Source organism: Camellia sinensis, chromosome 9 (genome assembly GCF_055761805.1).
Source record: "Camellia sinensis isolate YWXY chromosome 9, ASM5576180v1, whole genome shotgun sequence".
In the NCBI taxonomy this organism is placed as follows: Eukaryota; Viridiplantae; Streptophyta; class Magnoliopsida; order Ericales; family Theaceae; genus Camellia; species Camellia sinensis.
Window position 1 is genome coordinate 30,910,072 of NC_138969.1, and position 15,697 is coordinate 30,925,768.

The window sequence follows — 15,697 nt, forward strand, 5'->3', positions numbered from 1 at the left end:
TTCTATTATGCCTCGGGTTAGTTTTCGCTGTACATGTTTTGGAATAAGAGCATCTTTTATTGTGTGCTTCAACCATTTCTTGTTAGTGAATGTGTAAATATTTATGTACTCACGAACTGAAATTGCAGTGTGCTGTGGTAACTTCAGAGTTAAAGCTTTTGTTAGTCTTTTAGAAAATGGATTCCTATTTAAAGAATAAGCCATCAATTTGGGATGTAATTCGAGATTTTCATAGGTAGATACAGTGAAAGAATTGGAATATAATACTATTGATTCATACAGAAGATGGCATCGACACTTCACCTATGGTATAGAGATAGGGATAGAGAAGGAAGAAAAAAAAAATTCATACAATACAATTGATTGAACAATCAATTTGATTTATGAGACTTCACGAGTATAGTAAAAAATAAGTGTAGGAAAATATTAAATAAAATAAAATAAAACAAAAAAATAAAAATGAAGTAGAATAGCTCAAATTCTAAATGCACAAATTCAATTTAATAGCAATTTCAAACTTTCAAGCTTTGAAACATTTAACAAGAAAGAAAAAAGAAAAAAGAAACTAATCTTATTTTAACCATCTGAAGCTCAATCTTGGTTATGAAATTCCCCCCAAAAATTTCCAGGTTGAAACTAACCAATGTGATCGGTTTTGATTAACCCGGACTTTGTGACCCCAAACATGAACCAATCAAAACCAACAACATTAGTTTGTTTCAGCTCGAGTCTCAACTTCAACATCATTTTCCTTACCCTAAACATGTAATCATGTTTGAAATATATATATATATATATACATATATATATATATATATATATATAGAGAGAGAGAGAGAGAGAGAGAGAAAGGGAGAGAGAGAGAGGTGTTCAAGGATAAAGTACAGAATTACAATAATACAACACCTTCGCTTTCAAAGGATAAATACCGGAAGCCATGGAAAGCACTGTATACAATTTCATGTCTCAGAATTACATAGTTTGTCATTTAGGTCAAGAATACTGCGCTAGATTGACAGAAGGCAGTCTAGTCTGTCTTCCAAGTTCAACACTGTACAGTTTGTAGATAGTCCCCAATACAAATCACCATCCAAAAAATTTCAAACCCCATGATACAGTTTTCCCCATATACTCTATACCCAAAACAAACATCATATTTGCAGATTGATTTACCCAATTTTTCAAGTCAAAATATCAAAACGACTCCAACTAGAGAGCACAGAGAAGAGATACATTGCACATGATCAATGCTTTTGCAATCAAAATACTCCTGCTTCAGCTCCCCAAAGCTTTCTTAAGAAAACCATATAGTACAAAATCTACACGCCCCTTTCTTTGATGCACATCCTAATCTTTATAGACATATATATATATATGCGACAGCACTCACAGCCACCACTGTTTTGGACTGCGGGCAATCTGCTTCTGTCTTCACTAATGTTAGCTCTTATCTGGCTTCTCATCTGGACTGCCCGGTAAAGGACTTCCAGGAGAATCCTCTGAGTAAGACCCATATGATTGATGGACTTGGATGTTCAAACCATCCATGGGAAGATGTTCCTGGATGATCTACATGAACACCAGCATGGTCAGTGAACTATTATATATATATATATATATATATTGTTGATTGGCAGCAAAAGAAATACTATTAAAAAAGGAGAACAAGGAGTCCACGGACAGAAAAAACCACCAGAGTCTCACACTACATATCACACACTATCCTCATATCTATAGATATCCCAAAAATAAAATAAAATAAAATAAAGTGAATTCCCTCTAAAAGAAGAGAAAACTGAAGTCTTACACTACATATCACAGACTGCCCACATATCTATATAAATTCACAAAAAAAAGAAAAAAAGAAAAAAAAAAAAAAAAAGAAGGTGAAATCCCTGTATAAGAAGCGAAAACTGAAGCCCAAAAAGATGGCAGATAACAAACTTTATCTCATAAAGAGCCTAACTCTTCAATCATATTCTCAAAGATCTTAGCATTACGCTCCAACCAAATGACCCAAAATATTTGCATGAAAAACATAATCCCACAAGAATTTTGCTTTATCATTGCACCCAAAACTCTGGAATTCAATCAGAAGCATTTGGGAACAAGAAGCTGGTGCTACCCAACAAATCTCCACAAATTGAAAAAGTCAATGCCAAAAAGACGAAACTAATGGGTAATACAAAAATAAGAAGATTCATCATCTACCCTACATATGATGCACCATTGATCCAAAATTTTGCTTTTGTTTCTGTTTTATTTATTATTTTTTGCAGGTGGGGGGAGGGGGCTATATCTTCTTCATGACAATCCTGATATTCTAATGGAATACAGATTTTTCACGAAGCCATATTACTTGACTAGAAGATCAAAAAATGAAGATACACTCTGGATTGGACAAAGAGCAAGGGAAAGAAAACACGTGTATTATATATGTCAGTTACGGGAGTTCCAGCATGTTAACTTAATATAAATTTCAACATTTCTATCAAGTATATGTAAAATCAGATAATATTGTCACTATGTTACATGGACTCGGATACGGGTGTCGGGTGCGGGTATGTATCTAGAGGTCGGACTCATCAAATCATAAATTTAAGGATACGCGGACTCGGCAAAAAAATGTCATATTTTTATATTTTTAATCTAATATGTGAGATAAAATGGTATTATATGTAACTTATAGTGTCAAAATGACATTTATAGCAATTATATAACAATATATACATATAATAATAGTGTTATATACAATTATATAAGAAGTATCCGTTGAAAAGTATCCGACACATATCCCATACCCTTGTCCGAGTGTCGGGTGTCCGACACGGGTATTTGATTTAATTTGAAGAGTCCATGTAACATAGGTCACTATAGATCTCAGTTGTACCAGGTAATTAATAGTGTTACCTGATCACCAGCCTCTGAGCCCTCCGAATGGAAGAGAATAGGACGGCATCGCTTATCTTCATTCATCAAGCTAGAATTCTGGAAGTGGGTGACAAGGGCTGCCTTTCCTTGAATTCTGGCATATGCCAATGAAGCAACTTTTTCACTATTGAACTTCTCCCACTTCTTTCCATTAAATGCCTGCACAGTTTAGGAACGTGAGCAAATCATACAACTTGCTTTTGAAAACTTCATCACTCACATTTATTTTCCTTTCGTGAGAAAGAAATGTAATTCTGGCAGTTGCTAATCTGCAAGCAGGATATATGGAAAAATACAAAAGGGAAAAAAAGTTAATAGTGCACATCGATTTTTTTTTTCAAGAGACACCTCATCTGAAATACCTCATAGAATGGAATAATGTGCGAAGGAGACAGCATATTAATAAATGCATAGCCCACGTTGCATTTGTTCTGCACCCACATGCAAGAACCAAAATCAGTTGTGATGAATTCAAGTAGTATAGTATGACCTCATCAAAATGCCCATAACAAAAATTACCTTGAAATCAATGGGCAGATAAAGAAAATCATAAGTGCCCCTGTGATTTTCATCAATGGCTGCAAGTAACATCTTTGAGGTGTACCTGGATGAAGACAATGGCGAATATCACAATGACATCCAGTCCAGCACTAAAAATCTATAGCTGTTATTCACAAATGAGAAAGATTACAGAGTCCATACTTATTGGGGATGTTTTTGATCATTAAAGTTGTCCGAGTATCTTCCCCACTTTTAATCTTATTCAAATCAAGCTGGAACTGTTTTTTGTTATCTATCTGGTTCACATTGTTCTCAACACGTTGGCTCCACCCCCGCTCAAAACCTTCCATGCGGGGGGGTGCTAGTCCTGGGTAATGACCATTACCAAGGAATACAGGACTAAGCCTCGAAGAAGACATCATTCTGAAAACAGGGGAACCATTTTCTCCAATGTTTCCAGCAAAAGCAGCGCCGGCATTTAAAGCAGGACGAGAGCCCACATTCGCCAAAAAACTTGCATCATTGTGGCCTAAACCCATGCTTCCAAAACCAAGTGGACTCGTTAATGATGTTTCTGGAGACTCCTTGTAAAAGCCAAAGTGCCTTTCCAAAGGAACACCGGATGGGGCAGATCCAACGTGATGGTGTGGATGGTGGGGAGATAAACCAATGAAAGATTCATGGCGACCAGTGTGTGGGAGGCCATGACTCTGTCCATTGGATGTAAATGGATGCCCAATGGATGGTGGTTGCCAAGCAGAAGAATTAGTTTGTTCTGTGTATGGTCTGGGACTTCCCCAAAGAAATTGTGGCCCAGACAATGTTTCAATACCAGATCCATTTGAACTGGAACCACCAAAAGTGGACATGGTCCCAGAATATTGATTCAGCTTTGGTTCTGGAAATGAATGAGACTGTTGAAAAGCAGCTCCGTAGTTTGAATTTGAGTTGGTGAATTTAGGCTCCACCTGGCTACCTCTTCCATTGCCAATAGGTGCAACCCTTGCAGAGTTTGATCCCAGAGGATGTAGAATTGAAGCCAACCCAGGTAAATTATTACCAATTGTAGGGCTCATAGAACTGAAACCAGGGGAATGGCTAAGAGTTTGCAGAGGATTACGCTCTATAGGGCTGCCAAACTGAGGCCAGCTACCTGCCAGGAATGTGGGTAGCAACTCAGTTTTTAAGTCAAAAAGCAGATAAATAAAATAGAAAAAGGATCAAGAAATCATAACTCAAACGAGAAGACACTAACACTCTCACAAACTAAAAAATAAGGGAAATTAATCCCAGAAGGCATTACCTGGAGGGGAGTTGGCTATTGATGAACTCAATTGATGTCTGAAACTTCGAGATTCATCTTGTTCAAGGTCTTGGTTCAGATGCAACATAAGGCTAAAGGTAAAATATGTAACAAGGCAACATTTGTATCAGTTAAACTATTTGACAGACAGAGAGAGATCCACTTAACAGATTCTACAAATCAAACACAAAAATGGCTCAAGTTTAACAATAAATAACAAAAAGTAAAACAAAACATGATGTTTGGCAGGGAACAACAACAACATAGATACACATAGTTAATACTTCTATGACTATAGGGGATTTCTAAAAGACATATGTATATAGAGAGCCAATGGTAGAGTAATTAAAAACCGGGAAAAGCATGGAAGATGGGGCATTAAATTTTGTTATTCTTTGTCCTTAAATGGATCTCATCAACTGAGCACAATGCAAACATACAACAGTAGCCAAACAACTTTGCCACTAATATCATGTTATCTGGAGCTTTGGGAGAAATATTAAATCCTAAAAGAAGATAAAACATCTCTTAATACAAGCATTAGAATTTGTTAGTCAAAGTAAGAAAGTTATTATCATAGACAACTTAACAACAATTTCTAGCCCCATACTGAATGAGCTGAAATACTTTTACGTTAACCTAACATTATCCTTCTAGTCAGCCCCTAATTATCTAGAACCCTGCAACCCTCCCACTTTCTCGTTGGTCTTTTCTAACATAATCAACCCATCTAATCAGGTACATAAGAATGGAGAAGGGAAGGGGAAGGAGAAGGGAAAAAGAGAGACATATAGAGCTCAATCACTGTTTTATAGTGCAAGCTATGTTACATGGACTCTTCAAATTAAATCAAATACCCGTGTCGGACACCCGACACTCGGACAAGGGTATGGGATATGTGTCGGATACTTTTCAACGGATACTTCTTATATAATTGTATATAACACTATTATTATATGTATATATTGTTATATAATTGCTATAAATGTCATTTTGACACTATAAGTTACATATAATACCATTTTATCTCACATATTAGATTAAAAATATAAAAATATGACATTTTTTTGCCGAGTCCGCGTATCCTTAAATTTATGATTTGATGAGTCCGACCTCTAGATACATACCCGCACCCGACACCCGTATCCGAGTCCATGTAACATAGAGTGCAAGTACACATCCGAAGTATATAAGCAAGAAGGGTGGCAGACATGGGTGGGTTTTGACCTGATGGTGTTGGGAACCTCATTAACCAAATTCTGCACTAGGATTGGCCTACATATTTCATACTGGTAATACAAGAAGTTTGCACTGCCTACTCTTTTAGCCTCAAAATTCACTTGGTCACTGTTTAACCTGTACTTGGGCATATAATGTTTTTAAGCCAAGCATGATCTTGCTTTGGGGTGCAACCTGGGCAAATTGAACCCGAGCAACCCGAAAACTGGGCAACATTTTTTTGATTTCGGCCTGTGCTTGAGCTGAATTTGTTCAGCCCAAATTAAATTCGGTTCAATCCTGAATTGGGTTGTCGAGACAAACTGAACCCAAATTCATCACATATATGCCGGTGTGTGTAATTCTTTGACTTGACTTTCCCACTCTAAACCTTTTTCATTCTGCTATTTCATTTTATACTCCATTCTCTTTAAAGAAGTTGACCCACTGCAACTTTTTCCTCCTCTCAACTGACCCACCATCTTCATCACCTCTACCTCTCTCTCTCTCTCTCTCTCTCTCTCTCTCTCTCTCTCTCTCTCTCTCTCTCTCTCTCTCTCTCTCTCTCTCTAGAAACAGCATCAAATTTACAGACAAACATCTCTACAAGTTGCCTGAGACAATCTACAACTTTTTAGAGTTTTCCACAAAGAGAAGCCAACTAAGTTGTCTAAATTACTTGTTCCAAGCTTTCTTTGAGTCCACAATTCTCTGCCACTATTCTACAGAATGACTTTTGACTTGGAAGTTGTAAATCAAGATCATATCCTCCTTTGTTACTTGTAAGTGCAAAAACAACTTGATCAGAGTCTTCAATCTACTACAGAAATCTTTAAAAAAACCAAGCTAAATTTCTTTCTTCCGTGATGCATCTAACTGCATCCAAGATCTCTAATTTGCTTGTCTCTCTAATAACCATGAGATATCATATTCTCGCCATCTTCTTCCTTACAGAGATTTCTAATGCATGCTTCCTGCCCATTATCTTCATTCACTTCTTTCTGATCTGAGTGCAATGCATATTTAAATAAACAGCAGCAATCCCCGCCACAGAGAAAGAAAAGCAATGTTACAGTGAAAGAGCTCTCATAGCCAAAAGTGTTCCTCATTAGAACCACAGAAGTACTTCCCAAATAAATAAATAATAATTAAATACCTGCCCCTATCAAGTTAATAAACATAAACCTTTTGAACAAGGAGATAAATTACAGCAAGAATGATCTTATGTTATATTCCATCAAGCTCCATTCAAGCACCCTCAAACTCCTCATGTTACTTTCTTATTCTTCATTGACTACCTAAAATCCATCACTTCACCTGTAAGTTCCTCAATGACATCGATATATCTATCCATTTGTTACATGCATCTAGCTATATGTCCAATAATTCTGTTTTGTTTGAAAGGCACAGAATGCTTAAAGTTAGTATGGTGCAATCTCATTAAACTATGGATGGATCAATTTGATTAATCCAACAAAACCAGGGAACCTCAGCCACCAAATACAATCAGAATTAATGCAAAATGAAACAATGCAGTAAATGTGCCAAGCAGTTGTAATGGTAAAATGAAATCAGAGAAACTAGTTTGGAAGAATCTGATCAATTGAGGAAATTGCTAAACTTGGAACACCTAATGCAATAAAAATAAGAATAAAGAAAGTCAGTAAACGCACTTTCGACGAGCTCCCCCGGGGCGACTAGGTTCAAGCTTTATGCGTTTACCAGCTATGTCACTCCTATTTAAGGACCTAAGTGCTGCTTCTGCGGCTCTAACATCATAAAATTCAATGAATTTATGGTGCCTCTTGTGTGGTGTTTCCCTTATCTGCTTGTGCAATGAATACCAAATTTGCTAAGATGTCAGCCCAAATCACAAGAATGCCTGATGGAAGAAAACCATCACAAGCAGTAAATGTTGGGGGGGGGGGGGGGGAAGAGAATAATTAATCACCTCTTTAACCTCGCCATAAGCCCCAAATATTTGACGAAGGTCATCATTGGAAACCGAAGGATCCAAATTAAAAACTACTAAAGTTCCTTGATTAATGTCCTTATCTGATGGGTTATCCTGGTGTGGCACCAAAAATAAAGACAAAATAAAGTAAAAATGTTATGAAGTTAGTATCAACATATAGAAACTGAAATACACGAAGCTGACAATTTGTTTTGAACCTTAGGAATTGAGAAGTGAATGTCCAGTTTCCTCCGCCTTAGTGGCTTGTTTTGTAATGCCCGCATAGCAGTTCGAGCAGCACGGATATCGTAGTAAGATATCATCACAAAGCCCCTATGTTTACATGCAGTGTATAGCGTTCTGATGTCTCCATATTGCTAAAGATAGAAATATCACAAATTGAGAAGCAAATAAGATCTGTTAGTAATTTCTTGTCAGGTCATAAAGAATGGTAATCTTATTCAAGACCTGCTATCATACAGTTTATGCACACACAGAAGAAAAATAAGAAGGCAGCCCAATCATCAAGTTCTTTAAAAAATGGACATATGGAAGAATATAAGAAATAAGGTTGTGGACTATCATATGGTACTCTTTCATGTAGAGGATGAAAAAAATTCCAATGTAAACAACTCAAAATATTTTCAAACCAGAGTGGACTAGAAGAATCTAATCACACATTTAAGCATATGATGTGGTGGCTCCAGCACCATTAAATATAAGGATCAACAATTTTTATATGAGATTCAAATATCAGAAAGCACCATAAAGCATATATAATGGGAATATATTGAACCAATTTTTAGCATGACATAATAATTAAATATGAAAACCCATCCACAGCCAGCAGAAGGAAACTATGAAACCATCCATCTGACACAGGAATAACAATTAAAAGAGCGTAGAAAAATAGTACGGAAAAAAATGTGATGGTTGCATATGATAACAATAAAGGAAAATGTTATTCTTCCAGAATTTTCATATAGAATCATTCATCAGAATGATGTTTCAGTGACATTTTTATATTAAGACGCATCTTAATGGGTTTTTGTTGTTAAAATGATAGGCCCATAATTCTGCCACATCATTCTGTATACATTTTGTGTACTTTTCTGTTTGAATATCATTGCTCTAGCTAAACTTGCAACCAGTTAGTTCAATAAATTCCCTCCAGAGGATAAGTTATATTCTTGATCAAACAAACAACTAGGAGAAATAGGCTGAGCACAGATAAACAATATCGTAAAGAGAGAAGCAAAGGACAATGGTAAGAATGATACATCCTCATGAAGATCAAAGTCACATTCTCAATACTTCAGCTGGGAAACCTGACCTTAGGGACCATATATCCCAAAGGCCCAAAACAGATGTGTGGAATGCAAAATCAAACCATAGAGTCATGAAAGCAAAATTAAGTGGTTTCTCCAGCAAAAAATTAAATTGAATTAAATAAAAACTTAAAAATAGTGCAAGGATTTAGCTAATTATATCCATAGAAGCAGCTATGAAGTAAAAAATACAAGTCAATTAAGGCCTGTTTTGGTGACCTGGCTAAAAGCCAGCTTTTTAGCTTTTTTAGGTCACATCATCTCTCTACTTTTTTATACGTTTTTTCAACCAAAAAAAATCAAAAATCAAAAATCAAAAAGTCAGCTTTTAACCTACTTCCCAAAACAAACCTAAGTACAAATAGGTGGTAGTGTGGACACTATAACAGCCAAAACCTAACTACAAAGAGGTTCAACTGACTTGTATTACCTCAAAGAGAGCTCTCAGCTCTGAGTCCTCGACATTACTATTAATATTTCGGACAAACAAGGTCCTGGAAGGATGCTCCCCAAATGGATGTTCTCCAGCAACAGTTCCCACACCATTTGGAAAACCAAAATTAGCGACCCCATTACCAACACCACCCTCAGATAAACTTATCTTCGACAAACCCTTAAGCAAGCCCTCTTGTAGATCAGATTCCAATTCCATACCTCCACCACTTCCAAAAAGATCATACTCTTCCAATTCCAAGTCATCCAATTGATTAGGTAACACACTTATGTCAAAACCATCTATTATGCCAGCTAAAAGCTCATCCTCATCATCAGGAAGTAAACTTCCAATTGCATGACTTTCAACATCTTCAAGCAGGTCATTACTTTCCACATCTGGATCAAATTTGTTTAAGCTGGGTGAGCTATCATCAACAGATTGAAAACCATGATCCGCGGTGTTTAATTTCACTGCCACAAAGAGAAAGAAATAATATTATTTCTCAAAATCAAAATGGCATAGTTATCTTCAAGCAATAGCAGACGCATACACTTTTCATGGGGAAGAACTGGTAATGAAGTGGAAAAAAGGGTAGCATCACTTGAGGCATGACAGACATCAGATCCATACAAGACTCCCCATGCTCCACTTCCAACTTTCTTGGAAACATTGGATGGAATCTTTAAGTAACCTAGAACACACGAATCACATGATTCATCAATAATAGTACACACTTCACTTTTTGTTTTTTAAGAAGAAGAATTTCAGAAATTACCAGGAAAGTTATCCTCCGATGACTGTTGCATTGCATTACCTATTGGCCAATAATAAGAAACCTACACAAATATAAAAAAGTTAATTCCTGACAATGAAAGGAAGGTTAAAAGAAACACTTCGAGTGAAATAATATTATTTCTTTCTCTTTGTGGCAGTGAAATTAAACACCGCGGATCATGGTTTTCAATCTGTTGATGATAAAGCAAAATTTTCACCAACCACCTTGACTGCTTTCTTACTTACCCCAAAAAACAACCCTGACTGGGTTGATTCTGAGGCACAATAATATCAAAAACCTTTTTTTATTTTTATTTTTTTACATGCTATGGTACAACAAAACCTAGCATCAAGGGCATTACGACGATATACGAGAGGAATGGAGAAAAACTCATGATTGGTGTCGAGGGGAAGATCTGTTTATTATATAGTTTTTTTTTATAAAAAAGGCAGATCAGCTAATAAAACCCATCAATTTCATTTGCATACCAGGATCAGCAAATCATTAAAATCACAAAACTACATCAGAATAACAAATCCACTTATAAATAACAACAAAGTAGTACACCTATTTGAACCACCTTTCAAAGAGCTTGAAACCTTAGAAACCAAAACTCAATTTTATGTAATTTGACTATTGAAGCCTTCCAAATTGAAAACACTATACATACTTATCCCGACTTGCCAAGGTCCTTGAGACCATGTTAATAGAGTCTCTTAGGTATTGCAAAAAATTTCAAACAAGCCTTCATTGCCCTCAACAAATCAATTGTAATTGGCCAAACTATTGAAGAGATTAAGCATAAAAATCAAATCTTCCTTAAGAATAGATTAATAATTATTTCCCTAAACTACAGACTACTTCAACATGCATCATAATTCAACTATTAGTTACAATAGTTGCGGAGTGAACCTATGAAAAAATTTCTAAATGAAGACATGAAAGTCAAACTGTGATATGTATGAACTTTTTTTTTGGGGGGGGGGATAAATAAACAAATATTATTAAGAAAGTATCAAAAATGATGCAACGAATACAAAACAGCATCCCCAATGAAGGAAAACCAGAAATAAGTATAACCAATCACCTCATCTAAAAAATCTAAAAAACAAATATATCCGATCAACCTTCCTCTCCAACCAATTATACATAACTCCAAGAAGACGATTCTCTAACCAAAGGACACCATGATACACCTCTCCTCTCCCGCTCCAACCAAACAATCCACATAAAAAAAAAAAAACGGCGCCAACACCCACACCCGGCAACGCCGACACCCAATCCGAGCACCCTGCTAGGCCCAAAGCTCCAACACCCCTTCCGGTTAAACCCAAGCAATCCCAAAAAGCAAGCAAATAAAACCCCATAGCCACGAAGCCACTGAACAATGAAGAAACAAATGATCCACAGACTTCGAAGCCGCACAGCACATAAAGCACCGATTCACTAAAACATGCCCACGTCATGCCAAATTATCCAATGTGAGATTTCGCCCCAAAGCAGCTGTCCACATGAAGAAAGCCACCTTAGACAGAACACCGGCACCCAAACACTCTTCCAAGGGAAAACCCTCCCACAATCTGCCACCAAACCCCAATAGAAAGATGAAACTGATAACCGTCTCTTTGCCCCCACCCCATGCCACACCATAACATCTAATCCCACTCCAGTGATGCCCAACCCATATAAGAAGCCCCGCAGGTCCACTAACTGAGCCACCTCCCAATCTTGCACCTGTTGCCGCAACTGAATATCCCACACCACCACACCCCCCCCCCCCCCCACCCCCCCACACACATAAGATGCCACCGTAGCCTCCCGATCAACCACAGCCCCACCGCCCACATGTAAACACCCTCCCCCCCCCCACACACATAAGATGCCACCGTAGCCTCCCGATCAACCACAGCCCCACCGCCCACATGTAAACACAGGCTTGGGACTTGAGGAATGATCCTTCCAAGGGCCCAGGTTCGAAACCTCCAAGGGTGTGCAAACAATTTCTTAGGGCGTCCATATGGGCTTTGCCCTGACTTTAATTGGCACCCCGCAAATGGACTGTGGGATTGGTTCCCAGATTGGTCAGTCCAATGGTCCGGATACTGAGTTATAAAAAAAATGTAAACACAGGCATATCTCAACCAAAATCAAAACAGAATTGCACAGGAGACAAATAGCACCACAAGCGTGGGTGTCCATTTACGCCCGTCTCTCAATTAAAAAAAAAATTAAATCCAAATTTCTGGTGAACCCAAAAACCAGTGAAGATAAAGTCGAAATTCATCAAACTTACAAGACGATCAACAAAGTACCCACAAAAGAAGGGCACTGATTTCACAAAAAAACACAACCTTTATCACTACTACAAGTAAAGCCCAAATTTTCCCAATATCGCCACTCAAAAAACTTTGCCAGAAATACAACTTCAAAACACATAAATCAAACACACAAAAAGCAGAACAATTCATCAACACTTGGCATTTCAAAAAAACAAATTAACCCCAAAAAAAATCCAACACACTCACATATTTACCTGAAAAAAGGGAAACTCAGCGAACCCTAAAACCAAAAGAGATAGTTGAATGATTATATACCAATCCAGAACAGATTCGATGAAAACCTTCCCACCATCAAAGGAGAGAAAGAAAGTAGAGAGACGTGAAGCGAGAATGGTCTTTCTTTCACTCAATTACTTCTTTTACTTCGTACGCAGCCACAACATATACATATATATATATATATATATATAATATATATATTTAGAGAGAGAGTAACGAGAGAGAGGAGAGAGATGATTGGGTAAAGAGGGTTCAGAGAATGATTGAGAGAGAGAGAGAGTTGAGTTGTGATGAGAGGGGTAAGTGTTCTGAAGAATTTAGCTCTATTTAAATCTGTTTTGGTGTCCGTATGCAACCCAGTTTTATTTATTTATTTTTATTTTTTAATGTTATCTATAAAAAAAAAATGTGCAGATAAAGAAAAAAATTAATAATTTATTTCAAAACCACTAACCATTAAAAAAAATCAGGATTAACTTCTCGTTTGGGTCGGATTTTCTTGCCCTTCTGAAAAAATCAAGTGAAAAGTTTAAAATAAAAACAAAATTAGGTATTTGATTTCAAGACTTGTTAATTTTTCATTACAAAATGAATAGAGAAAATTATTATTTATCTGTTATGTCAATTTGGTCATTATTATTTTAATTACATCAAATTTTAATCTAATTGATAATGTATTTTTAAAAGTAGATATAAATAAATGGGCAAAATAATTAAGTTAGTATTTTCAAAATAATTGAGGAGCTGATATTAATTTAAAACGATATGTCTCTTTATCAATTAAATTAAATTAACATATTGTGAAAGATTAATAAAAAAAATTAAAAATATAGATATTATATTGACAGGAGAAACAAATTATATAGAATATCGGTATAATCTTTCAAAATGACTTGCTTTCAATATTTTATGATTTTCAATTAATCAGAAAGTGAAGAAGTCATTTCAGAAAAATAAAAAATCAGGAAGTCACCAACAAAAGACAGCCCCAGAAGTTAAAAAATAATATGGTTGCCAAACAAGACTTACAAGCGTTTAATTAGGATATAATTAATTTTCTAATTTTGGGAATCAAAGAGCAATTTCAAGCGTGGAATGGATTAATTAATGATATGATAATTACTGCAGGTCACGCGTGCAAGTGCGAGTTGATTTAAATTACCGCTTTGCCCTTCATGCAACCATGGGACTTTCAATCTTTTTCTCTTTTTTTGGGGATAAATTTGATTTATTTACTCATAGTCCCTGTTATATGAAAATAAGCACATAATCTATTATGCATTATAGGTTAAAGCGTATCGTCAAGTCTGTTAATAATTTAAGCAAAAAGACTAAAATACTAATATATATATATATATATATATATAAGTTACATTATTATGTAAGTCATAGACATTTCTGTTATATTTTGAAATGTAAAATTCACTTTAAACCCTTTGTGTTTTACTTTATGTGTGATTTATCTCTTGATACTTAGAAATGAATGCATAATTCCCTTACTGTTAGCATGTGCTTTACACTTATTGTTAACTTAGATAAAATGATTGATTGTGTACTTTAATAAACAATTATAGAGAAGTTATGTAATTATTTCTAAATGATAATGAGTAAATCTCACGGAGTAAACCACAATGAGTAAAGTCAAATTTGCCGCTTTTGTTTTTCGAAGTTAACTTGTAATATTTTCAAATTTTACTCCATATATACTTATTAACGATAGCCTTACTACCAAAAAAATAAATTATACTTTGCACTGTTAAAGGGTTATCTAATTCTTACTTTGGATTTTAAACTTTAAAATTTCCTATTTGGTCCATCATTAATGAGTTTCTGGCAATGAATTACAAATTTTTAACCAAAAATTTCGTATGTCGTTAATACTTTTCTAACTTTGCCGTTTAAATTTTACAATTTTCTTACTTGACCCTTCGATTCAATGTCACGTGGTGTTTATCATTACGAGTGTTTGACAAAAGTTTTCAATTTGACCACTTTGACAAAAATTCATTAATCAGTAACCATATGTAGACAATATGAAGTTTAAGAATCAAAGCGAGTGATGATTATTAGTTTGACCATGCATGAGGGAAAGGGATGCAAATTTTATAGGTGGATGGAGGGAAGAGGCGAGACGTTGTGAGGGGATAAGAGGTAAGGAAATGTAGGTGAAAGGGAAAATAAGGAGTTGCATATGGTAGTCGGAGAGAAACAATTAGTATCAGTAATAATAAAGGAGGTTAAGTTGGGAGTTAAGGTGGTTGTTAGAAGTGATAACAATAACGGACGGAGTTCAAAAAAAAGTAATGGTTGAAAGTAAGTGTAGAGTTTTAGATTTTGTCTTTTATGATAATTTGATTTAGATACCAAAATTATATAAATGTGGAGTGTCTAATAAATTTATTATTATTTTTTCTTTGTGTTGCCTTTCAAAACTAATTCAATACATATACCACTAATTAGATTATGGAATTAATGTTGCATATGTCGGTGGACCACCTCCCTAAAATAGTGGTAGTCACATAAAATAAAACATATTTTAAATTGCTTTCTCAATAAATAAATAAATAGGAAGTTCTTTTAATTATGGTAGGAATATTCAATTCATCATCTACATTATTTGTGTAAAATCTTTGAAAATCCATGTCAGCAAACTTTATCCAATTCAAAGAGCAAACAGAATCTAACACTTAATG

At 35.6% G+C, this 15,697-nt stretch overlaps 1 protein-coding gene and 1 long non-coding RNA gene across 2 annotated transcripts; one reads left to right on the forward strand and one right to left on the reverse strand.

Annotated features, from left to right (window-relative positions):
* Positions 1–912: 912 nt before the first annotated feature.
* Positions 913–13,335, reverse strand: LOC114265024 (protein MEI2-like 5). Its single transcript, XM_028205757.2, has 13 exons — positions 12,980–13,335; positions 10,447–10,507; positions 10,222–10,362; positions 9,666–10,141; positions 8,126–8,284; positions 7,905–8,021; positions 7,627–7,778; positions 4,736–4,827; positions 3,634–4,585; positions 3,451–3,535; positions 3,294–3,362; positions 2,911–3,090; positions 913–1,569 (listed from the first exon to the last, which is right to left on the reverse strand). Exons 2-13 carry the CDS (start codon positions 10,475–10,477, stop codon positions 1,441–1,443), a joined length of 2,583 nt encoding a protein of 860 aa, XP_028061558.2. The 5' UTR covers positions 10,478–10,507; positions 12,980–13,335; the 3' UTR covers positions 913–1,440.
* Positions 1,370–3,289, forward strand: LOC145798532 (uncharacterized). Its single transcript, XR_014339511.1, has 2 exons — positions 1,370–2,519; positions 2,868–3,289. It is a non-coding gene; the product is annotated as an uncharacterized LOC145798532 (long non-coding RNA).
* Positions 13,336–15,697: the final 2,362 nt, after the last annotated feature.